Source organism: Eulemur rufifrons, chromosome 8 (genome assembly GCF_041146395.1).
Source record: "Eulemur rufifrons isolate Redbay chromosome 8, OSU_ERuf_1, whole genome shotgun sequence".
Taxonomy (NCBI): Eukaryota; Metazoa; Chordata; class Mammalia; order Primates; family Lemuridae; genus Eulemur; species Eulemur rufifrons.
The window spans coordinates 5,720,636-5,747,526 of NC_090990.1; the positions used below are offsets into that span (position 1 = coordinate 5,720,636).

Genomic DNA, 26,891 nt, shown 5'->3' on the forward strand with positions numbered 1-26,891 from the left:
TGATGCACACCTCCAGTCCCAGCTACTCGGGAGGCTGAGGCAGGAGGATTGCTTGAGCCCAGGAGTTTGAGGTTGCAGTGAGCTATGATGATGCCACTGTACTCTAACCAGGGCAACAGAGTGAGACTCTGTCTCAAAAAAAAGAAGAGAAAGGATGCAAAACTTACTGTGTTTCTACTGACTAATTTGGGCAAATCAGTTAAATTCACTGAGCCTTAGATTCCTCCTCCGTAAAATGTCAATAGCAGTGTTACTGATCTCTGAGGGTTACTGTGAAGATTCAGTGAGAAAATGTATAAAATGTTTCACGTATAATTAATACGCAGCAAATAGCACCTGATAATTGAATGACAGTGGTGACGACATATATGCCTTCTCATTGACTTTAGGGTATGGTCATGTTTGAAGGTTCAGTCTGCTTTCATAAAAAGTTGTGCCAACATTTCTATTCAGATTATTATTTTAAATCTTTTTCTTTTCATATTTCACAGACAGATGATAGATTGGTATCTACAGATGGATTTATGCTGAATTTCCTTTGGGTACTGCAGCAGCTAAGTACAAAAATCAAGCTAGAAACGGTGGATCCCACGTATATATTTCACCCAAGATGTCGGATTACTCTTCCAAATGATGAGACGCGCGTGAACGCAACGATGGAGGATGTGAACGACTGGCTGACTGAACTCTGTGAGTAGCGTGTTCTCTGTGAGGTCTTTAAACACTGCCCGTTCATTTGGATGCTTGTGATTTCCTCACAAATTATTACTTCTCCATAAAATGAATTTATGAGACAGAGATATGCAATAAAATTAATACAGTAAAAAATTCTTGTTTGGATTAGCCAAAACAGATGCATAGAACAAATGGAAGGAAATATACTGTTCTGAGGAGTTAAAAAAAAAAAAAAAAAAAAAAGAAATATAATAAAAATGATGGCAACAACCTCATTATTATAGAGTATATTAGTTATTATATATGATATAGATATACAGATTATATATACCAATTAAAACCTCTTATGAAATATTTCACAGATGTTGAGGAATTGATGGCTTGACAATAGGAATATTTTGAAGAGGGTTATAATTGTTATCTTTCCTCTCTGTAATGTAAAACATGTTATTTAATGATAGACATCAAAACCATACAGCATTTATTTTTTTAAATATCATAGAATTATTCCTGGAATAGGATGAATCCTTGCTTACCTGGCACTGGCAGATATACACATTCCAGAAAAATATTTGAAATGCTGTTAAAAACTAAGTGTCCACTGAACAATAAAGTTAGTATCTGATTGTCATTTGAATAAATGGCTTATTGCTATAATCTTGGAATCATTCCTTGTCAACCAATAAATTCCAAAAGAGTCAAACAGTTAGACATTTATTTTAAAAAAATCTAACACAGAAAAGCAAATAAAGGATTTAACCCAGCTGTGAAGGAGAGAGAAATCTTATGATTTAAGAAATGAAGCATATCATCAGAGATACTATGCGTGTGTCTTAATATGTAAACATGTTTTATATAATGAGACAGAATGAATATGTGAAATAAAGGAATGGGGAAAATATGTTTTGCATGATTGATAAGAACATACTATTCAAAATGTAGAACTGTTACAAATGCAAAGGGCGAAAGTAAATTCTATCAAGAAACAGTTTTATCTGTCTAAAGTGAATTCTGGTGATTCATGACAAAAATTATAATACTGTTATTCTCAATACTTCCTACTTTTCAGAAAATATTCCTAAATCTGACGTGTGAAGGAATAATTTTTTGTATATTGATCCTCCTAAGCGGTACTATTGTCTATGATAGAGAAAAATTAGAAACAACAAACACATAGGGAAACGACTGTGGGATCATAACCTAACTCCATTTTGAGATTTAAGTGACATTTGTGTGTTGTGTTGAAAAATGGAGGTTTTATATAATACATCAGAAAGACACATCACAAAAGATTGTTGTTGGACATCTGTGTAAATACTTAATGAGAACAGAATACCTGGTCCTTCAATGGAGCTCATAGGAATTCTGTTCCTTTCGTAACATTGCTTAAGTTTATAATTTTAAAAAGTATCCTTAAACTTCTTGAAAATTCAAGGGTAATTTTCTTTTCTGAATTGAGCTTTTTCCCTGATTCGGTCTTATAATAGATTTTATTTAAAAAATTATGTTATTTTTCCTAGATGGAGATCAGCCTCCATTTTCTGAGCCGAAATTCCCTACGGAATGCTTCTTTCTCACCCTGCATGCTCACCACCTCTCTATTCTGCCTAGTTGCCGTCGCTATATCCGCAGACTCCGGGCCATCCGGGAGCTTAATAGGTATGTGCCATGATGCCATGTCCTGTGATTGCCTGAGTTACTCCTTGTTCTCGTGGGCAGGCAGTTCCATTGTGATCAGCAGATTTGAATGTGGGGGGTCATATATTACAGCGTTCTGCCTGCCTCCCAACCACATCCCAGTTCCTCAGTTTTTCAAGTTCTTTACCTGGCAAAGTGGTCCAAACCTTGATTATGAGAGTTCTGAACTCGTGGTATTCCTGTATGTATGTGGTTGCCACAGACTTCCACTAACTTTTTCCACTAGGCATGCATTACCGGAATGCATGTAAAGGATCCTCTTCTAAGATTTTCTTTTTACACCTAATCATGTCTGTAAGTGATGACAGTTTTATTTCTTTCTTTTATTTTTTTTGTTCATGTCTTAGTTCACTGGCTATAATTTCTAGTACAACGTTGAATAGAAATAACCTTGAAATTTCTGTCTTGTTCCTGTTAATGGAGGACACCTTTTTATATATCGTCTGTTATCACATTAAGGAAATTACCTTTTATTTCTAGTTTACTAGAAGTTTTTAATTCTTAACAGGAATTGAATTTTATTAAATGTTTTTTCCATATCTATTTAGTAGAGTGTATTTTTTTCTCCTTTATTCTGTTAATGTGGTTGAATTACATCAATTCATTGTCTGATATTAAACTAATATTTCATTCTTGGAATTAACTCAACTTTTATATTATTGTTTTTATATCTCATTGGCTATTCAACTTGCTGATATCCTGTTTAGGATTTTTGAATCTATTCTAAAGAAAGGTTAACCTATACTTTTCATTTCTTAAGTGCTTCTCAGATTTATGTATCAAGGTTATGTGGCTTCGTAGAATGAACTGAGGAGTGTTCCCTTTTTGTATTCTCTGTGTTTCTTGTATAGGAATTATGTTGTTGCTTCCCTAAGTGTCTGGAAAAATTCAGTGAAGTTGTCACAGCTTAGGATTTCTATGCGGGAAGGTTTTTAATTGTGGATTTTATTCAATTAATAGATATAGGCCTATTTAGACTTTTATTTCATCTTGTGTCAGTTTCCCCATGCTATCCTAAGTTCCAAAATTTTTAGGCATAAAGTTGTTCATAATAACCTTTTTATCATTTTAATTTCTATAGGATCTTTATTATTAATTCTGCTTTCTTTTAGTTTTAATTTGCTTTTTGTTTATATTTCCATTGCCTCTTGAGATGGATGCTTAAATCATTTTTTGGAAACAGAATCTCGCTCTGTTTACCCAGGATGGAGTACAACGGCACACTCACAGCTCACTCACTGCAACCTCAAACTCCCAAGCTCAAGCAATCCTCCTGCCTCAGCTTCCTGAGTGGCTGGGACTACAGACGTGGGCCACCACACCTGGCTGATTTTTTTTTTTTTTTTAAGTTTTGGTAGAGACAGGTCTCACTATATTGCCCAGGCTGTTCTCAAAGTCGTAGGCTCAAGCAATCCTCCCGCCTTGACCTCCCAAAGTGCTGGGATTGCAGGTGTGAGCCACCACACCTAACCTTTCTTACATATGCATTTAAGACTATTTAGTTTCCCTCTAAGCATGGCTTTAGGTGCATCACTGATATTTGGTATGTCATTATCTTATTGTTCAGTTCAAGATATTTTCTAATTTTTATTTTTTCTTATTTGACCTGTGGGTTATTTAAAAATATATTGTTTAAATTCCAGATTCTTGGGGTATTTGTCTATTTTTCTTTTGTTACTGATTTCTAGCTAAATTCCATTATGGTCAGAAAATATATTCTGTGTGATTTGTGTCTTTTGAAATCTATTGAGACTTGCTTTATAACCTAAGATTTACATTAGTAAATGTTCCTTATAGACCTGAAAAGAATGTACTTTCTGTGTTGTCTGTTACAGTGTTCGATATGTGTCATTTAGGTCAAGTCTGTTAAGTCTTTTGTTCAAGTTTTTCTTACATCTGCTGATTTTATCAATTTATAATGTCAGTTATTGAGAGAGGCTTATAGAAATTACAAACTATGATTGTGGATCTATCTGTTTCTTCATCCTAGGATGGACTGCCATCCTGGGATTCCTATCACTCCCAGTGACCTAAGGGGTCCATTTCAGTGATACCGTCTGCAGCCTTTGCTCCCAGCTTACAGTGGACAGCCATTACTGTGCTTTTCAGAGTTACTGGTGTTCCCTCACCTGTGTATCTTTCAGTGCTGTGATAGAAAAAGCACCATCTAGGACATAGTTAGGGGGGTGGTGTGTGTATTGGGAGGGGGATTATCTGAACAGATCACATATGGTAAATCTATATTAGTATTCTGAGCTCCTTATACTTTTAATTCCTTTCTCTGCATTATATCAAGGAAGACCTGGTAGTTCAACTTCATTCAGTGTAAGTCACTGTCAATTCCAAGTTTCAGTCAACTGGTTGAGCACACAATAAGAACCCCTCTCAACTATTTGAGATAATATGGAATCCAGAGTCTCTGATAGGTATAATTATGTGAGTGAATTTAGCCCTACAAAGAAGTATATTAGCATTTTCCTTGCTTGCTGATCAAGAGAGGAATCTATTCCCACATATACTCCGACGTTTATGGCAGGACATAATGTGGGAAGTAGAGCAGTGACATCCCAAAGATGTCTACATCCAGTCCCCGGAACCTGTGGATACGTTACCTTCCATGGTCAAAGGGACTTTGCAGATGTGAGTAGGTGAAGGATCTTGAGATGAGGAGATTATCCTGGGTTATGTTGGTGGACCCAGTATCATCACAAAGGTCCTTTATAAGAGAGTCAGGAGTGTGTCATCGTGAGAGGAGGAATGTGATGATAGAAGCAAAGGTCAGAGTGATTTGGGGTCACAAGGCAAAGAATGCAGGTAACCCTGGAATCTGGAAAAGGCAAGGAAACACATTCTCTCCTGGACCCTCCAGAAGGAAGCACCCTGCTGACACATGTTAGACTTCTGACCTCCAGAACTCTGAGACAGTGATTGTGTTGTTTCAAGCCACTAAGTTTGTAGTACCTTGTTACAGCAGCAATAGAAAATTAATATAACATATTAGCAAATCTTGCCTTTTTTTTTCTTCAAATATGTACTTCTGCATGTGACTATGTAATTGCACCTTAAGGGCAGTCCTTAATCTGAGTCTAGTTGTGGTTCTGGAAGCAAAGAAGGATGATTGGGTAGAACCTAAGGGAAAGAGGCATTGCCCTGCAAAGTGACCACCTCAGGTAAGATCATTACAGAAACTGCTTCTGCTAGCAAGCAAAGCTCGGGGGGTTAGAGATTTGGGTACTTGGAATTATCCAATTCTCCCAGTCTCCTCCATTTGAACTGTTTGGGTCCCGCTCTTTACCCTCACTTTCAGACAAGAGGCCCAGTTATGAATTTAGCCTGTGTTACGATTTGGTGGTGTGGAGGACCAGACTCTATGGTAGTCTTTGAAACTCCCTGGTCCATTGACTTTTCCTTCAGGTGAGAATTTAAAATCTTGAGACTCTCACTTTTTTTCTATAAGCTCTCCAGCGTAATTAGAAGTAGCCGCTCCATCTCTTCATTCCAGGAGATCACAGGTGATCATTTACATAGCTATTTTTCCACTCAGAGCCTTGGGCTACCAGTATTCCATCCTCAAATACTCACTGACCTTCACCACTTTCAGACCAGCCCAGTTGAAGAACTGATCCCAGAAGCCCATTTTTTTACGAGGGTGCATTACCTATAAACTCTGTTTGTGCCAATAACTATATAGGTTACTATATGAGTTTTTAATTGCTGCTGTGACAAATCACCACAACCTTAGTGACTTAAAACAGCACAAATTATTATCTGTTCTGGAGGTGAGAAGTCCTAAAATCAAGGTTACATTCCTTCTAGAGGTTTTAGAGGAGAATCTCTTCCCTTGCATTTTTCAGCTTCTAGAAGCCACCTGTATTTCTTTGCTCATGGCCCGCTTACTCCATTTTCAAAGCCAGCAGCATAGCATCTTCAGCTCTCCTCTCTCTGACCTCTGCTCTCATTGTCACATCTCTGACTCTGACTCTGACTGCCTCTTTCTCTTAGAAAGACCTTTGTGATTATATTGGGCCCACCCAAAAATGCAGGATAATCTTCCCATCTGAAGGTCTACATATCCTTAATCACATCTGCAAAGTACCTTTTGCCATGTAAAGTCACATATTCACAGGTTCCATCCAGGGATCAGGATGTGACATCTTTGGGGGCATCTTCTGGCTGCCATACTCACGTTTCAGTTGTAGAGAAAGAATCCAGTTTATCTGGGATAAGTAGAAAGAGGATTATTGTAGGGTCCTAGTTGGTCTATGGGATCACTGGCATGGTGGAATAGAGGGCTCCCAGAGTGGACTGTGAACCTGGTCTGGCAGGGAAGCTGCTGCAGGGCTCAGCCTCACAGTAGAGCCTCTGCCCGAGCTTCACCCAAAACCCCTCCACTGTGCATGTGTCAAAAGTCATGCAACTGACACCTGACAATATTCACTCTGCCTTCAGTTGGGGGTTCATCTTGGTGAAAGCTAGGGCTTACAGAAATGCTGGCAGCAAGGGAGTCGGGGAATGACGTTTTTAGAGATTTAGCAGCTTATCGTCTTCCACAAAATGTCATAATAGAAAGGGATTGGAATAGTACTAAATGAGCTGGTCTTTAAAATATGCAGTATATAGGAGATCAGGGAAGACTGTACCTCACTGACATGTGACATTTGAGCAGACACCTCAGGGAAGTGAAAGAGCAAGCCACAATCTCAGAAAAGAGCTTTCCAAGCAGAGGGAACAACAATTGTGAAAGAAAAAGAAGGAAATGCCATTAGTAAAATAGCCTTTCGTTTTGAGTAATTAGATGGCGTAGTAACCTTGAATTTTCATGAGCGACTGACTTCTTTTCCCCATCCCAGAAAAATAAGGGAACAATGTACTTCCTTCCGAAAAAGGTTACCATATTTCATCAGATCTTAAGTGCCCTCAATTTTAAGACACATCATTATTTTAAGTACCAATAAGAAGAAAATGCTGCCAATGAAACCATAACTTGCCATTGATTTTAAGATAGACTCTGATGTTGAAGATGCTACAATGTGAAAAATAATTGTGTCTGAGAGTCAGTGAAATGCAAAATGAATGGATCAGATGGATCCAGCTGTTTGCCTTCGTTTGATTGTTAGTCTTTGATTTCAGAACTGTAGAAGATTTGAAAAATAATGAAAGCCAATGGAAAGATTCCCCACTGGCAACTAGACACCGCGAAATGCTGAAGCGCTGTAAAACTCAGCTTAAGGTTTGTATAGTTAATTGGAATAATTATAGACCAGCCCCGTAATGGTAATTTTCCCACCAGAATATGTGCCTTGAGTGAGCAATTCAGTGTCCTGATTTTTTCTTCATTATTCTTTTCTCTTATTATAAAATAGTACATTTTAAAACTTGTTGATACCTTGCATCTGTCTACATACAATTATTTAAATCCCAGGGCAAAATGTGCACATGCCTATGCAGCAACATCATGGAATCCTAATGGAGTTTATCACTCTCAGTTTAACACCCTCTCCCCTCCCCTGCCTTGTGTAAGGTGCTCCTTCCCTGCTCCCGTCTGGCTCCCGCCCCAGCATATGTGCATGTTCTCGTGTGTCCATTTTTGGATTGGACACAGTGGATCTGTAGTAATCGAAAGATCTCTTTCCTTTGCCCTTCATCTTTTTTTTCATTTTTATTTTTTCTTTTAGAGACAGAGACTTGTTCTGTCGCCCAGGCTACAGTGCAGTGGCGTCATCATAGCTCACTACAGCCTCAAATTCCTCAGCTCAAGTGATCTTGCCTCAGCATCCTGAGTAGGTGGGACTACGGGTGTGCGCCACCACACCCGGCTGATTTTTAAAAATTTTTTTGTAGAGACGAGGTCTCACCATGTTGCTCAAGCTGGTCTTGAATTCCTGGCCTCAAGCGATCCTCCCGCCTCAGCCTCCTAAAGTGCTAGATATACAGGCGTGAACCACTGCGCCCAGCCCCTCATTTTTCATTTTTAATTGAAAATGATCTGCTGCACAAAACCTAACAATATGTGGGACTATTCCTGTTGATGGGACGTAGCCAAAACAAATGCTGGCTTGTGTTCTATAGGAAAAGCATAAATGGCAAATGTATGCATTTTTCTTCTGTTTATGTTTCAATTATAAAGCTGAGTGTGAGCTGGTCCTACTTTGTGCTGATTAGTAGGATGGTATGTGGACATTTTACCTGACTTAAGAGTTCTGGTACAAGTTAAGATTTCAGTTTTATTTACTAATAGACTAGATCTCTTCAAGATGTACAATAAATCAGGGACCCTTATCTGGGGTCTGTGGATCCCCTATGCATTCTACAGATGTGTTTCAAGGAGATCTTAAACTACTTAAAACCGTATGTCAGGTGTGCATGCGTTTGTGTTCAGTTCTCTCAACAATCCTCTGACATGCTTGAAGCTCTGATTTGGGGGCGGGCAAGGGCAATATACAACCTAAACTTTTGTGCCTCCATAATATGCTGAAATAAAGACAAAAAAGGAAACAAACAAACAATCCTCTGAGGAAGGAATTACATCCCTGATGGGCATTTTGTCTGAGGGCAGCTCGTAAGCAGTGGTGCTGGAATTCAGAGGCAGATTGTCTGACTTTTTCCCATGAACCGTCCTGACCCCTAAAGGGCCCCGCCTGTCAACACCTGCCCCCAATCAAGTTATTTACATATGACAGTAAGAACTAAGCTTTTTGATCACTAACTGTGTGCTAGACTTTGTACTCCGTAGTTTGCTTGGCATACCTTTTGTTTTTCTCAGGAAAAAGAAAGATCTTGAGACACAGCCTGCATCTTATAGCTAGTTAGAGAGGAAGCTCTAGAAACCGTAGAACCTAGATTTCTCCTGGCCCCCGTTCCCTGCCCAGTCACACTACAGGGACTTAGCTACTGACTGATCTAAGGGTGGGGCATACCTGCTTCCACAGAAACTGGTACGGTGCAAGGCCTGTGCTGACGCCGGCTTACTTGACGAGAGCTTCCTGCGAAGATGTCTGAATTTTTATGGCCTTCTCATTCAGCTGCTGCTCCGCATCCTGGACCCCGCATATCCCGAGTGAGTGTGCGCCTTCCTCTGTACCTCTTCTCTGCTCAGCTGTGCTGTGCCATCTTTACTGTTCTCCAAGTCGATAACTAAAACCAAAACCCTTGCCTTGTCAAGATTCACTTCTGTTTCCAGGTTGCATTTACTGTGACATTGGTTATATTAGTAGGTGTTTTCCCTGCAGTTACCCACACTGATAGGTGAAAGTCGGCACCTGTTATTTTAATTTTGACATAGTTTTTCTTAAAAATATGCTATAAAATCTTTGATAGAAAAGAAAATTTATAAATTGGTAGCTAAAAGCTGTAGATAACAGAATATTAGGTCCTTCTAAGCACTGGGTCCAGGAAAATACCTATCTAATTCAGAGAGTGAGCTAAGAATATTATTGATCACTTCGTCACCCACTGGACATCTCCAGGCAACCATTTTTATTTTATTTATTATTATTATTTTACTATTATTACAAAGTCTCTGAGTCACTGATTTTGGCAAAATTGGCTCAAGCCTTCTGCAAGAGTAGAACAGGTTATTTAAAATACATGTATAGCTCTGTTGTCTCAAACAGTTTGAGTTGTCCAAAATGACCAAATGTGACCTTTTTATTTCCTTCCCATTTTATTTATTGCATTAACCTTAATAAGAAATCAAGAAAAGGGACAACATTTTCACACGCAGCCTAGCGTATAAACTATCTTCATTATTCCCTGTTCATTTCTGGTTGTGGTTTCTTTACGTATATACTTTTTATATGATTGTCTTATAGAATGAGTTTTTTCCCTAGATAAAATACTTACTTAAGGATAGCATAATATTCCTTGTAGTTTGTGCCATGATTTCATTTTATAAATTGTGCTTTTTTTTCTCTTTGACAGCGTAACACTGCCTTTAAATTCAGATGTCCCCAAGGTATTTGCAGCATTGCCTGAGTTTTATGTAGAAGATGTTGCTGAATTTTTATTTTTTATTGTACAGTAAGTGCCTTTAACGTATTACATGGTTCTCATGTTTTTATGCATAATATGTACATGATAATGAACTATATCCAGCCTCATATTTTCAAAAAAAAAGGTTTTATGAACTATATTGCAAACCTCCATTTTATGCCTGAAATTTTATGTAACTGTTTTAACTGAATGCTGCCTAGAGACTGGAAAAAATAAATCCAACTATGGCACCAGTCCAATTCCAATAATATCTCAAAGACAGAAGCAGGATTAACAGTGCAGATAATAGTGTAGTCTGTGGAATTAAGTTGAATTTCTAATAGTTGAGTATGTGTTTCTGAGAAACAGAAGGAACAAACAGTTTATAAATATCTGAATGAACGTCCAAAAGCCAGAAATAACCACATCTATATTTTGTACCATAATTTGTCTCAATTGGAAAAAGCTTACAAAGAAATGGTTTGAGTTTATAACTGATATAGATTCTTCAAAACTTTTTTCAAATCCTTATTTGGTTTATGAAATTCAGTAAATAAATGAAAAAGTAAAATTTAGATAATTTTTAAAACATTACACATTATAAGAATTACAGTTGTAATTCCTCGGCACCGTGATAGCATTATTGTGATAGTATAGGCTAGATGAAGGAATGGTATGTGAAGTCTATTTTGAAAAGTAAAAGTAGTGTAGGTTCACAATCACTATTTCACAAAATACACATTGTGAAGGTTTTGTAACAAACAGAAAAATTCAAAATTAGTATTAATGTAAATGGTGTTTACATAAGGGCCAACATTAAATGCAGCAAGTTGTGTTGCCGCCATAAAAGCTGCCTTTAAAAAAAGCTGAGATCAGCGGTAACACATGAATTTTGAATGGTGAGAAATTTAAAGGCTGACTAAAATCATGCTTTATTTGTTGAAAAAGTAGCCTTGGCACAGAAAAACAAATATATAAACAAATATAAAAACAGTAACACATTCTTACTCATATGTGGGAGCTAAACAAGTTGATCTCATAGGGGTAGAGAGTAAAATGATAGATACCAGAGGCTGGGAAGGGTGGGTGGGAGGAGGGATGGAGAGGGGTAGGTTAAAGGGAACAAGCATGACGTTAGATAAACGGTATCAATTGTATTGTTGGACAGCAAAGTAGAGTGACTATAGTTAACAACAAACAACGTATTGTATGTTTCAAAGTAGCTACAAGAGAGAATTTGAATTGTTCCCAACAAGTAGAAATGAAAAATACTCAAAGTGATGGATGCCTCAGCTTCCTTGACTTTATCATTACACATTCTGTGCAGGTAACAAAATATCACATGTACCCCATAAATATGTAAAATGTTATGTATTAAAAAAAACCTTGGAATTTAAGCAACTCAAGTCACCTTTTAAAATTTGTTCTAAGCACAGTAATTAAAAAAACACTTTTCAAAAATTTTTATTTATGCTTATTCTCATTTTCAGCAGTTTATTAAAATTAAAACAACTCCATCAAAGAAATTTTAAGTCTTTTGGTAGTAAAGATCTTTTGTGAAATTTATCTTAAAACAGATATCTTAAAATTTATCTTAAAACATCTTTGGTTTTTTTTTAAGCTTTGGTTTATTTTCTAAAACATCAGAAGTTAATACAACATTCTACAGCCAATAAAGATGTTTGGTTTTAAATCTATGTAGTTACGATGTAAATAGTCCCTTTCAAGTCAGCAAATTAAAGGGCATTCAGCATCTTTGCACCTTGGCCTGTATACCTGGCCTCACTTAATGACACCAGTCTTCACCCAGGTTGAGTTTCTCAGATTTATTTCTTGTTCTTCTTGCCTCCATTCAGATACTCTCCCCAGGTGCTTTACGAGCCCTGTACTCAGGATATTGTGATGTTCCTTGTTGTGATGTTGTGTAACCAGAACTACATCCGCAATCCGTATCTGGTGGCCAAACTGGTAGAAGTCATGTTTATGACCAACCCCGCTGTTCAGCCACGAACCCAGAAGTTTTTTGAAATGATTGAGAATCATCCTCTCGCCACCAAACTGTTGGTACCTTCGCTGATGAAGTTTTATACAGGTAGGTTCCTGGGTGTACATGGTGGCATCTGGTGGTCAGATGTAGGGAAGGTCGCCTAAAGCCAGTGGACAAAGTCACTGGAAACCTGGTACCTAATATCTTGACATCTACTTAGAAGTGTAACCTCTTAGTCTACTGCCAGCAAAGCATGTACTATTGGCTGTTTTTCCCCTGGATAGTGGAGATACTACACTGACCATTCTACATGCTGGTCTCTGATTCAGCAGGATCCATGAAAAGTCAGATGATTAGCATTGAGACCCAGCTGGTATCAACAGCACAAGTTGGTGGTGTTATCTGAGTGAAATTACCTAGTTCGTTTTAGCTTTGAACTTACAGCATTAGCTTTGTAACACTATTCTGTAACCCAGGCTTTCCAAAGTGTGGATAAAGCAGGGAGCTTGTTAAAAATATTTACTCTTGGACTCTACTCAAACTAAGGGTATTAGAATTTCTGAGGGCCTCTGGGAGTCCTCACTCACTCACTAAGTCAACACATGTTTATTGAGCCCCTACCATGTGGCAGGCACCGTTCTAGGTGCTGGGTTACACTGGTGAAAACGACAGCATGTGAGACACTCTGCAAGGAGGTCCTCTTCTTCTGGTTGAATTGTATTCCAAATTTTCATTTTGAACTGTTACCCATGGGACCTGTTCACCTGTCCTCTAACAAAGGCACAAGATGGTAGTAATGGAATATTTTCCTACTAGGTTGTATATTCCTCAGGAAAGGAAGTGTCTTGTCTGGCTTCTTATCTTCTGTGGAACGTAGCACGTTCTGGGCACTCCGTGAGTGTCTTTGGCATTTAATACAATGTGCTCACCATGTTCTTATAAGAAACACTGGCCACCCGGAGCACAGTCCCTTGCTGTTCACAGTTTGAGGATTTCCGTGTTCACCGTCACCCCTTCTCTGTCAACCAAGGCCTGCGCAAGCTTATTTTGGACCCATGCTGTCTCTCTCTCTTCACTTCTGAGGGTCCCGCAAACCTGTCAACCTGCTTTTCCTTTGTCATTATTATTTTGTGGCATCTAATCAGAGTCTCTCCTTCCTCGGCCTACTCGTATCCTCTGAAAGGTAAAGCAAGTACACGAGCCCTTTCAAGTTTTGTTAACATTCTTTGGCAACAGCAGAGAACACTCCTGGGTAAAAGGCACCTCCTTGGGTAAAAGTCATTCTCTTTCATCTCTTAGCCCCAGTAGGGGTCAAGCATGGGTCATTCAGGTACGAGGTTGCTAGTTCTGGGGGTACGAGACAAACCTGGCAGTTAGAACCAACTGCTACTGCTGGGCGGAAAACCACTGCTGGCAGCAACAGCAGGGAGTACCAAGTCCCTTGCCACTCCTTCAGTTTTCCAGTTCTCCTGCAGCGCACCCTGTTGGCAACCCTAACAGAGGGCCGCTGGCGAAGGAAAACTGCAGAGTGCCCCAGAATCACAAAACCAAGCACGAAACGCTGAGAGACAACAGCTAAATAACCAGCGTACCCACTGACATAGAAACTTAATTTCTAGAAATTTATTCTATGGAAACAATTATAAATGTGCATAACTGTTCAGGACAGTATTCACTGCAGCGTTATTTATAATGCTATATAGTAAAAATAATGGAAACAACCCAAATTTCTGCCACTTGTGGATTTATTAAGTTATAGTTTATACAGTGGACCTATATAAGCCATGAAAAATAACGTATTGTTTACAGTAAGTGGTTAAATAACAAAAAGTAAAGAAAATGCCAAGTAATGAAACAGTATGTCCACATTTTTGGTATACCTATATATGATAAAAAAAAGTAGGGAAGGACATACACCAAAATGTAATATTAACAGTGAGATGGTTATTTTTGAACAGTAGAATTATGAATAGCTTTATTTCTTTTATTATCTGAGCTTAATTTTTCTACAGTAAACATGTATTGTTAGTAGTAAAAACAAAAAAAAATTAATTAAATGTATTTTGTAGTCAGTTAGTGTCCTGGGCCTGTCACTGTGACTACAAGATAGAGAGAGAGAGTGTGTGTGTGGCACACATATGCACATGAGCATTTGCTCACACATGCAACAGAGCTGGGCCTCTTGCCTGTGAGACCAGTGCTGGGCCTGGTGGAGCCCCACCAGGAATGTTCCAGGAGCTGGTGGGTGGAGGTTATTCTCTCTTTCCCCTTGCCATGGAGCAGTGTGCCCTCTGGACCACCTCTGTACTTATGGATAGATGATACGTATACTCATAATAGCCACCACTCACTGAGTGCTTACTAATCCTCTCACTTAATCCCCCACAGCCGTTCTAAATATGAGAGCTATAAATATCTCCACTTTACAAATGAGGAAACCGGAGCTCAGAAGGGTCAAGAAGCCTGCTGAAGGTCAGCAGCTAGCAAGTGGCAGCGACCTCGGCAGTTGGGCTTTAGCGCAGATGCTCCTGACCGCTGTGCTGTTCTTCGTCCAGTTGCCAAGGGCCCGGCAATGAGAGAGCCCTGCAGGGGGCATCACAGACACGCCCTCAGGTGTTCACCAACTTCATGTGAAGACCTGCTAATCAGGTCCTGACCCCCAAACACGTCTGACTCTCACACATGGATTAAAGTTGCCATATACAAGATCAATATATGCAACAAGCTCCTCTCCTTTTTTTTTTTTTTTTTTTTATTTTAAGAAACAAGGTCTTGCTATGTTGCCCAGACTGATCTCGAACTCCTGATTTCAAGTGATTCTCCCACCTCAGCCTCCCAGAGTGCTGGGATTACAGGCATGAGCCACCATTCCTGTCCTAAGCCCCTCTTAAAGATAGTATTCTAGCTTAGAAAATGCTCAAGCTCAAATTTTTGTTTCAAAAATGCAATTAAGTTTTGGGCCTGGCGCAGAGTCTCATGCCTATAATCCTAGCATTCTGGGAGGCCAAGGCAGGGGGGATCATTTGAGGTCAGGAGTTCGAGACCAGCCTCAGCAAGAGTGAGACTCCGTCTCTATTAAAAATAGAAACAAGTTACCTAGGCAACTAAAAGTAGAAAAATATTAGCCAGGTGTGGTGGTGCATGCCTGTAGTCCCAGCTACTCGGGAGGCTGAGGCAGGAGGATTGCTTGAGCCCAGGAGTTTGAGGTTGCTGTGAGCTAGGCTGCCGCCACGGCACTCTAGCCTGGGCAACAGAGCGAGAGACTCTGTCTCACAAAAAAAAAAAAAAAAATGAGCAAGTAAGATTTTCACGAACCGACTGCAGGGTTTTGCCCAGGTTTTGCTTCATGAGGCCCCAGGCTCAAAACTAGCATGAGTTTAAATACAACTCAGTGGCAATTAATGTGTTAAATCAACTCTCCACACTTTAGTTCACACTTTTATACAATTAATAAAATAACACTCAGTTCATCTTAAAGGAGGATTGACTTAATGAATATACGTAAGTACTTTCAGATCTTACTATCTCAAGTGTTAATTATGTTATTCCTTTATTTTTAAATAACTTTTCTTTTTTGGTCACAAGAAAGGTCTTCTTTGGAATATATAGGAAATACCAAGAAGAAAATAAAAGTCATCGTTAATCTCTGTACTCAGAATCTCTGTTAACATTTTGCTCTGTATCTTACAATTCATTAATTTTCTAAAAAATATGATTGAACCCAAACTATTTATTTCATTTGGTAATCTGTGGTTTTCACTTAATATATCACAAATATTTTTTTGTGTCCTCTGTTGGGCATTTGGATTATTTATATTTTTCTCTAACATAAATATTAATAGTAATATAAAATTTACTGGGTGTCCTTGGAGATCTGTCTTTGAACATGCCTGTATGCATTTTCTTGAGTAGAATTATTGGATCATGAGGCTTCGCACATTGAAGGCTTGTGCTACATCTTGCCAGATTGCCTTTAGAGAGATTGCAACACTGTTCGTTCCCACTGGCATTTGTAGCATGCCTGCTCCCCAGATCTACTCACCTACACTCCTCTCCCTCACCTACACTCAGGGTTGTCATTTTTGTATTGTCTGCCAATTTAGTAAATTAAAAATGATAATTTATTTTTTTAAATCTCTTTCACAAGCCTTATGGTCTTTACCTGACAGTTTTTCCTCTTTTAAAAATTTTATCGTGAATTCTGGAGTTTCTCATGCTTAAGTTGTTTGACATTTGGATAACCAAGTTTGATTTTTGTTCCATTTTAGTAGGCATAGCGATGTTGACAATTGGTAAATAAATAATGAGTACATGAGAGAGTCACTGTACTTTTCTCTACTTTAGTCCATGTTTGAAAATGTCCATAATACAAAGTATTTAAAATAAAGACACATTTAAATAGGTATGTGGCTCTCAAAATTTAACCCAATTTTTTTCTACTCAGGAATGCTAATTTAAAGTGCTGTGTGTCCCTGGAAAACATTTAGGGGGGTTAGAATGTAAAATGCTGTGTAATTTCTCTAAATTAATAACTTAAAATTGGGGGAGGGATGATAATCCTGCTTTTGGTCATTGTTAAGTTGATGCTGTCCTGATGATACCAGTTTTCCCAGCCCAATTCCTTGTGGTACTATGTCATTGCCGCATCTTCATTGTGACACTTTTGTCTTTAAAACCATCCTTTCTCTCCTGCTTTACCTGCCAGGGAGAGGCACAACTTTACCAGATCCCTGATTTTGCAGATTTATATTGACTCTATCATTGTTGCTGCAGTAACTGCATCTGGAATGATAAGAAAGTGCATATCCCTCAGTCCCTTTGTCTTTCCTCTTTAGATGTCGAGCATACGGGAGCCACCAGCGAGTTCTATGACAAGTTCACAATTCGCTATCACATTAGCACCATTTTTAAAAGCCTTTGGCAAAACATAGCTCACCACGGCACCTTTATGGAGGAGTTCAAGTGAGTATTGGGCCCCTAATGTCACAGCTTGCTCTCTTGCAAATCACAGGTAGGATTGCCACTTAAAAGCTTTCACAGTTGCGTTCTTGTTGACTGTGTGGTTGGTCTCAGCCTCCTTTAAGTTTACCAGGAGGTACTGCTAAATGTGAACAGGTTTATCCAAATGGCTGTGCGTGAAAGATACTGCTGAATTTTAGATTTTTCCGAGGTACTTTGGGGATGGTGTACATAAAGAAAGATCCTATAAATGTGCTGACATGATGCGTTAAGTGTTCTTGGTGTTTCTGTGATTATGGTATTAAATAAATGAAGTTGTCAGAATGACTAAAATGAAATCTTACACTCTTCTTGAATTTGACACCAAGCTTTGGAATTAGGAATGTTAGGAGGACTTTAGATTTAGAAGCAGTTAGGTTAGGGTTGTCATTCAGAGTGTCATTCTTTGTAGTAAAACCCTAAACTTTAATTCAGGACTTTTTGTATACCTACCTGAAATTTGAGTGACTGCTTAAACCTGGACATTAGTAATTCTGTCTAAATTATCTGTCAGTGCTTAAGAAAGAAAGCTAGATACAGAATGTTGAATTCTTGAATTATTCTTCAGAAAAAATTTATCCCATCTACTTGGATCGTTTGTGACCCATGTTAGATCTTTGATCAGGTCTAGCTGTCGCTTGTTAACTGAATTATTAGTCAATAATATACATGTTACAAGTGGAGTAACCATTTCCTAGATAGCTTTCTGTGGAGTAAACTCTTTAAGTTAATTCTTAGTTTCCATGAACTGCTCTTATAGTCAGAATCATGTTCCAACAAAAGCCTGGCACGAGCTCGGGACACCAGGCGGCCCGTGCTGGATCTGTGTGGTGCTGACTGGAAGTGCTTGTCCTGAACTTTCCACGCTCCTCACATAGAGGCCTCCCGTCCTTGTTTGCAAGAATTTCTTTTCCCCAGTCGTGGGCTTACCAGCCCCTGATTACGTAGTTGTAAATCCTGAAGTGTAGCTTCTCTTTTCTCTACTAACCTGGAAGCTCCAGAGTACAACAGAGGCAGGTCAAGCTATTGCAGTTCACCAACAAGTCCCTCATTATAACGTCAGCTACAGCACAGTTCCTTAGATTGGAAGCTTCGAGTTCTATAAAGTAGGTTAATGCCTTTATCAATATTGCATGTTCCTATTTTTCTTTAATGTGTGTTTCTTTGTGATAGGAATAGTTTTATCAGAAGTTCCTTATCTCTTATATGTGGGTGATTATTTGTGTTTTCTTTGTGTCTTGCTGAGCGTAAGCATATTTCCTTTTCTAATCTGGAAGCGTGTTTTCTCTGCTTAAAAGCATTGAGGGAATGAGCCAGGAGTGTGCTGGGAAACCTGCTTTGGGGCGCGGGGGGACGCAGCATTTGCTGGTTTTCCATGGTGTGAATATTTCCACTGTTGCCAAATTTAAGCTGCCAGGGGAATCAGCTCACAAAATTCTGGAATATTCAGCACTTGGCTCTCATGAGCCATGGAAGGTGGCTCCAGAACACCACTGGAATGAGCTTATCATAATTAATTTAAAAGAATAACACAATCTACAGAGAGATTTGATAGTCGTTGAACTCCACAATATCTGACTTGTGTCAGCGTGGACAGTCTTTTAGGATGAGCTGGTTGGCACTCTGGGTAGAGGCTCATTTTCCTTGGTCTGTGCAGTCAGTGGCATTTTGCTTCAGGGAGATATATGACCATGTACAATACAATTGTTTTTTCAGTTCTGGGAAGCAGTTTGTTCGTTATATAAACATGCTGATAAATGACACGACATTTTTGCTCGATGAAAGTCTGGAGTCTCTGAAGCGCATCCATGAAGTGCAAGAAGAAATGAAGAACAAAGAACAGTGGGACCAGTTGCCCCGGGTAAGGACATAGCCCAGATGCTTGGACAGCTCTGCAGGGAATCTGCCCTTGGACACGGACAGAGCTTTGCTTCGGGGGCTGCATTTGTGAATCTGATGACATTAGATCTGACTGACTTGTTGGGATCTTCTTTCTATAACATTATATCCCAGGTTTGTGATAGGAAAAAATTTAAGCGTTTTATCTGAAGCTAAGAAATGAGAAGTCTTTCAAAATGTGTCTTGAAAACTTTCTCTGCCTTTTTAATTTTAAAGGGATTTTTTGGAGAAGAGCTTTTATATCTGAATATATTAAGATCTGTGAATATAACCAGGAAATAAATCTCTAGAATTCTGTCTGCTGGAATTTGATTTGTTCATGCAGTCTCCTCTAGACAACCGTGTGAATCTCTCAAGACTCTAGTGGGGGTTTTTTTTCTTGCAATTGATCTTAGTTTTTATATTCAGTTATTAATAGAAAAGAGGCTTGGCATGCCAGGTTCCGTGAGAGATTTATGCTGTGCCAATGACAGTATGCTGCCCTTTCCTGACACGTATTGCAGCCATTTGAGTGGCTCCTTGGGCAGTTACCAGGCACTTGACAGCTGCTGGTTGGTTCTGCTCCTGATGTCAGGCTCGGAATCAGAACGACTTTCCAAAAGGGGTTCTCATGTCACAGTGGGAGGACTGCTTTTTCTTCATCACGGTCGCATTCTCGCAGATATTGAGAGCTTTACATCTTAGCCTAGCCAACGTGCCTACACTACAAACGCCAACTATGTGGGGCTCTGCCCGGGGTCTGTGATGCTGGGGTTCTCCTGTGCCCAGGCCAGCCCACTCCTGGATCCCCTCAGGAGCTAAAGGGAATAAACTTCAGTTATCTGGAAAAGTTGCTGACATGGGTTATTATATTATTCCCTAAGTATGTTGGCTTTGTTATACATTTTTCCAATTATGGTTGTATTCTTGAGATAATGTGGTCATCTTCTTTTTTCTTGGTCCTGGACTGGTACCCACTGGTGTCCTTCCTGCCCAGTGCCCTCATATTCTTTTTTTTTTTTTTGAGACAGAGTCTTGCCCTGTTGCCTAGGCTATAGTGCAGTGGTATCATCATAGCTCACTGTAACCTCAAACTCCTGGGCTCAAGCTCAAGCAATTCTCCTGCCTTGGCCTCCCAAGTAGCTGGGACTATATACACATGCCATGATGCCCAGCTAATTTTTTTTTAATTTTTAGTAGAGATGGCGTATTGCTCTTGCTCAGGCTGGTCTTGAATTCCTGAGCTCAAGCGATCCTCCCGCCTTGGCCTCCCATGGTGCTTGGATTACAGACATGAGCCACTGCGCCCGGCCCCTCATACTTATTTCTAAACACACTGTCAACTGTTTGGCTACTGTGCCTCAGAAACCCTCCCCGCAGCTCCCCATCTCCCTGAGGACGAGTCAGCGAGGCCTGATGCTCTGTGCTGCCCCAGTGGAGCTCTAAGAGAGCTTTCTGGGTTTACCTCCCATGCAGTCACTTGGCACAGGTCTGGACCAGTTTCCGGGGCCTCTCACCACGTGCTGGGGAAACAGATGGGGCATAGTTGAAAGAGCCCAACTCTGGAGTCCAGGGTGCCCTGGGTTTGGGAACTGGCACTGCCATATATTAAAAGTTCCTGGCCGGGCACGGTGCCTCACGGCTGTAATCTCAGCACTCTGGGAGGCCGAGGCGGGAGGATCGCTCGAGGTCAGGAGTTCAAGACCACCCTGAGCAAGAGTGAGACCCCGTCTCTACTAAATATAGAAAGAAATTAGCTGGACAACTAAAAATATATAGAAAAAATTAGCCAGGCATGGTAGCGCATGCCTGTAGTCCCAGCTACTCGGGAGGCTGAGGCAGTAGGATCACTTGAGCCCAGGAGTTTGAGGTTGCTGTGAGCTAGGCCGATGCCGCGGCACTCTAGCCCAGACAACACAATGAGACTCTGTCTCAAAAAAAAAAAAAAAAAAAAAAATTTCCTAAACCCTGTTTCCTCATCCATAAATCAGGAACAGCACCTTCCTTGCGGGAAAGCAATGAACGGGGCAGGGTACACAGTCCGGGCCTGACCCGGGTGCCCAGTATGTGCAGCTCCCATTGCGTCACTTGCCTTGGACGCTCCTTCTGTGCAAAATGCTCTACTTTCCGTTTTTACGTGTTAAAATCTTTCTTATTCTTCGAGCAAGGTCCTGTTCAGATATTCCCTCAGTGTTGGTCTTCCCCAGTCAGTGTGGCTGAACACCCTCACCCTGCCCTCGCCGCGGTGGCACCCACTCTGTGCCACCCGCTGTGCTTATATGTCCCGCTTACGTTTTACGGGATGCAGGTTTATGGCACATTCTCTTGTTCAGAGTCAATGCTTTTACAAGACAACTGAACAAATACTATTGATTTTTCTGTGTTAATGGATGAAAAAAGGCACAAATAGTCCCTAACATTTGCTATTTCAGAAGTAATCTTTGACTTTGAAGTCGCCTCCTACCTCCCACTGCTCTGGCCCTTCCTCCTCACCTTCCGACCTCTGGACGTTGGCGAACTCCTGTACTCAGCCCTCGAGCTTCTCTTCCCTTTCCATACCCGCTCTCTAGGTTGGCATTTCTCCATGAGGGCACTAGCTGGAATTTTGAGCATAGTGTAATTTTGGTATAATAGCAACTCATTATGGTGAGAGACTGTCACATACGCTGCAGGGCATTTAGCATCTCTGGTTCCTGCCTGTTTAATGCCAGTGACAGCCCCCTACCCTTGTCATCAGGCAGCCACAACCACTCCTGCGCATAACCTGATGGCCCCAGGTGAAAATCCCTGCTAGGAGATCTTACCTGTTCTGAGGCTTTGAACCTCTATATTCTAAAAATTCCAAAATGTATTTCCCCAGCTCAGATCTCTCCTGACCTGTGTAACCAATGTTGACTCACCTCACTACCTCATCTGATAGGTATCTCAACCTCCACTTGTCCAAAACTGCACCCTGGAGGTTGCCCTCCGGATCTCTGCCCTGAGTCTTTCCGATCTCCGTAAATGGCAACTTCATTCTACAAACTGCTCAGGCTCAATACTTTGGAGTTGTTCTTGATATCTCTCCCTCTCTCAGCAAATGCCTCTAGGCTCAACCTTTTTTTTGACACAGGATCTCTCTTTCACCCAGGCTAGAGTGCAGTGGCACCATCACAGCTCACTGCAATCTCAAATTCCTGGACTCAGTTGATCCTCTTGCCTCAGCCTCTCAAATAGCTGGGACTACAGGCGTGCACCACTGTGCCTGGCTAATTTTTTTTTTTTTTTTCTATTTTTAGTAGAGATGATCTCACTCTTGGCTCAGGTTGGTCTCGAACTCCTGACCTCAAGTGATCTTCCTGCCTTGGCCTCCCGAAGTGCTAGGATTACAGGCTTGAGCCACCACGACCAGCCTAGGCTCTTTCTTAAAATAAATCCATTATCTGACCACTTCTCACCTGGATTATTGCAGTAGCCCACTGTTTGGTCTCTGGTCCTCTACCCTTGCCCACGTCCACGCCAGAGGGATGCTATGGAAGTCTCAGCTTGCTCAATATCACCACTTAGCTCAGAGCCCTTCTAGGCTTCCCTTCTCTCTCAGAGTCAAATTCCGAGTTGTGAATGTGGCCTGCAGGGAGCTGTAGGACCTGGCCCCAGGGCACTTCTGCCCTCGTCTTTGACACTCTCCCCTCAACTCACTCCGCCCCATCCACACTTGCTCCTCACCTTTCTGCTGACACGTGGACCTTCCCTCTACCTGCAACGCTCCTCCCCAGATTTTTGCTGGCTCGCTTCCTTCGGATGTCCACTCGGGCACCTCCTCAGAGGTGTCCCCTGACACCCTCACCCTGCTTCATGTTTTGTCATCACTGTCAGACGTACTGTGTATCTGTCTGGGTGTTGCTTATTAAGCGGGGCTTCCCAGATGAAATCTAAGCTCCACGAGGGTAGGCAGCCTTGTCACTCTGTTCTGCACTCTGTCACCAGAGAGTCTGTCTCATAGAAGGACCTAGATAGTGTCAGTGAGATGAATGGTTGAGACACCCAGACACACATTTAGGTAGTTCCCGCCTGACTGTTCTTGTGTCTTTCCTGCTACAGCCTTTCTTTCAGTAGGCTCATTCTTTATTTTATTTTGTTTTATTTTACAGAGAGGGTCTCGCTCTGTTACCCAGGCTGGAGTGCAGTGGTGCGATCATAGCTCACTACAGCCTCCAACGCCTGGGCTCAAGCAATCCTCCCACCTCGGTCTCCCAAGTAACTAGGCCTACAGCTGTGAGCCACCGCACCCAGCTCTTTTTTTTTTTTTTTTTTTTTTTTTTGAGATGGGGGTCTCACTATGTTGCTCAGTCTGGTCTTGAACTCCTGGCCTCAAGTGCTCCTCCCATCTCAGCCTCCCAAAATGCTGGGATTATAGGTGTGAGCCAGTGTGCCCAGCCAATAGGCTCATTCTTGACCAGGAAACGGCCATGGTCACCAGGCAGGCCACCCAGCGTCCCTGTGCGACCTCTCCCAAGCACAGACTGCAGCACCAAGAGGGCAGTCACTGGGCAGCTTCAGCTGTTCAGCCATGTGCCCCTTCCCGAACAAAGAAAGGCCTCGGGGCAGGTGCAGGGATTTAAGTCTTTGCTGGTGGATCTCTATTTTCTCCATTTCTGAGCCTTCAGTGTTCCACCTGATTTTACCCATGAGTCAGAATAACTCTCACTGTCTCCTCTCCCAGCCCATGGCAGAATTGAGGGAGGAGGGTGGTGCTGAAGGCAAGCATGCTGACAGTTCTAAGGGTGACAGCCTGACAGTGGGGAAAGACAAAATGCAAAAAGCTTAGCAACCTACAGGCACTTGGTGTTGGAGCAAACCTCTAGGCCTCAGTCCCACGGCACAATGCACCCCACGGTTTTAGAGCAGTGATGACTAAGTAAAAGTTTTTATTAAGGGAAATGAACTACCCTTTAGCATTAGTGCCAGTGTGTATCAGTTACTATGTTAGATTCACTTACTTCATCCTGCATGGAAGTCGATGGTGACTTCTTTTATCATTGAGGAAACTGAGGCTTGTTAGAATTAAATAATGCACCAAGGTCACCTGACTCAAAGTCCGAATGCATTCTTGATGCTAAAAGGAATAAACTTCGGTTATCTGGAAAATTTGCTGATGTGGGTGGTTGTATCACTCCGTAAGTATGTGGCTCTGCCACGCACTTTTCCAGTTTCGAGCTGACTGTGTTTTTTCCTCATGCTTGGCATGTGGGGAGCTGATGACAAGTGTGGAGATTCATTTGGCATCTGTTCCATGTTGCCTAGGATCAGCAGCAGGCCCGCCAGTCTCAGCTTGCTCAGGACGAGCGTGTCTCCCGCTCTTATCTGGCCCTGGCAACGGAAACCGTGGACATGTTCCACATCCTCACCAAGCAGGTCCAGAAGCCGTTCCTCAGGCCCGTGAGTAGAAACCGCGCCGTGCTCGTTTTGTCTGTTGAATTCCACATTCAGACTCTACCGCGTATACCTTCATACAGTTGTTGAAATCCTAGAAATTTTAGTGTCACGGTCACTGATACGTGAAATTGTTACTGATTTTGTTCCCAATTATGCTACTAGAGATGCCCAGTACTCTGTTGATAGACTAAGTGAAGATGTCTAATGTCACTACATAGTCTGTGAAGGGTCATTTCCAAGATGACTTAATTCACTTTTTGCTTAGACAGTACATTGGATTATTCGTGTTGAAGTTATGGCATATTTTTACCATTATTGGTTCCTATATTTTAGTTACAGGAAAAGTATATAGTAATATCAGTTGGAAATTGAGGTATATTAAGTAAGATAATTAATAACCTATCAGATCTTTGGTTTTCTTAGATGTAGCTTTGTTAGACTCAAGAAGCCAAAGGCTAATAAGAGCCACGATTAGGGTTTATGGTAGATCAAAGGTAGTCGGAATGTTTGGTCTTGACATGATTGCTGAGACCTGGGTCCTGTTTCTGAAAGTGAAACTGAGCAGCAGAACTGAAGATCTCTGCTTTGCTTCTGCCACCCGCCATGGGCTGGAGTTTCACGGTGTGGCCAGGACGGGGTAGCGAGGAAGGCAAGAGAGGGACCTGAGATCAGTAGTTCTTTGCCTACATGGAGACAAGTTTATTTTACAACAGAATATAGTTTTACTACGTATTTCCTCCGATTTTCTGCATTCCCCCTTACCTGCATCACGTGATGCATGTGTCACCTCCAGCTGGGGCGTTATTGTCACACCCTGGGCTGTGTGCAACTCAGGGGTGAGGCCCTTCCTGTCCTTCCCTTCCCACTCTCGTCATAAGCAGACTGCAGCACGGGAGCAGTGGACCGTGAAACAAAACAGAGCTCACTGTTCAGGCATTTGCTTCCCTTAAAGGTTCACAAAATGGAATTACTTTAAACTTTTTCTGTAAAGGCCAGATAGTAAATATTAACAGTTTAAAGGCATCTCGGACCAATGGTCTCTTTTGCAACTACTCAGCTTTGCTGTTGAAGTTTGAAAGCAGTCACAGACAATACGTAAACAATAGGCATGGCTGTACTTCAGTAAAAGTTTATTTACAAAAGGAGGCATTGGGCTGGAATTGGCCCACAGATAATATTTTGCCAATCGCTGCTCTAACTCGACTCTTATTTTATGTTCAGTGACTCTAGTGGTGATACTATTTGATTGTTAAAAGGTAGACTAAACTATCATACAGCCTATTTTAGTTCTAAATTCTTCAATTTGTTACAGAAACTATTGAAAGCTAAGCCTAGTATTTTCATGTCAATTAAGATTTTTAAGTCCTACTCATAGACCCGAGCCATCTATACGCTGTGACCCTGTTCTTTTGCCCCCAGTCCTGTGCCAGTGCCTGCTTTGATGTTTCTATGCCCTTTGCTGTGCTGTTTTTGCCTTCTTTACTGGCTAGCTCAGAACTCTCCTACTTAAAAAAAAACTACCAATTCTGGCATACTCTTATCACTCCTTTATTTCACAACTTCTGAACAATTAAATACAGGCGTACTTTGCTTTATGCAAAAGCAGATAGTTTAATACTTTAATATTCTCTAATCTAAGCCAGATTTTCCTAATTCAGGTTTGCTTAAAGCCACAGATGCCCAACTGTAGTGCGTACTGTGTCATCTTGTGGGGTTATTGCATGTTATTTTATCATTATTTTCTAGGTGTTTCATTTAAGTTTACATTGGCTCACTGGCTAGATTTAAAACTAAATCAAGATATAAATTTTATCTTCTTTTTGCATTTCTCTACTCTGTATCTGATAAATAAGAATGATACATGCTGTCTGAACTGTCAGAGACTTCTATATATATATATATATTTAATTTTTTTATTTTTATTTTTATTTATTTATTTATTTATTTATTTTTTAGACAGAGTCTCACTCTGTTGCCCAGGCTAGAGTGCCGTGGCGTCAGCCTAGCTCACAGCAACCTCAAACTCCTGGGCTTAAACGATCCTACTGCCTCAGCCTCCCGAGTAGCTGGGACTACAGGCATGTGCCACCATGCCCGGCTAATTTTTTCTATATATATTTTTAGCTATCCATATAATTTCTTTCTATTTTTAGTAGAGACAGGGTCTCGCTCTTGCTCAGGCTGGTCTCTAACTCCTGAGCTCAAACAATCCGCCCACCTCGGCCTCCCAGAGTGCTAGGATTACAGGCGTGAGCCACCGTGCCCCTGG

At 40.9% G+C, this 26,891-nt stretch overlaps 1 protein-coding gene across 4 annotated transcripts in view; it reads left to right on the forward strand.

Annotated features, from left to right (window-relative positions):
* UBE4B (ubiquitination factor E4B) overlaps positions 1-26,891 on the forward strand; it is a 114,550-nt gene that overhangs the window by 79,297 nt on the left and 8,362 nt on the right. For all 4 annotated transcript variants that reach the window (XM_069479322.1, XM_069479323.1, XM_069479321.1 and 1 more), the window contains 9 exons: positions 492-690; positions 2,196-2,334; positions 7,504-7,603; positions 9,303-9,430; positions 10,294-10,392; positions 12,201-12,436; positions 17,167-17,293; positions 19,046-19,190; positions 24,491-24,625. In XM_069479322.1, coding sequence (XP_069335423.1) covers positions 492-690; positions 2,196-2,334; positions 7,504-7,603; positions 9,303-9,430; positions 10,294-10,392; positions 12,201-12,436; positions 17,167-17,293; positions 19,046-19,190; positions 24,491-24,625 — 1,308 coding nt within the window. The remainder of the gene's footprint in view (positions 1-491; positions 691-2,195; positions 2,335-7,503; positions 7,604-9,302; positions 9,431-10,293; positions 10,393-12,200; positions 12,437-17,166; positions 17,294-19,045; positions 19,191-24,490; positions 24,626-26,891) is intronic.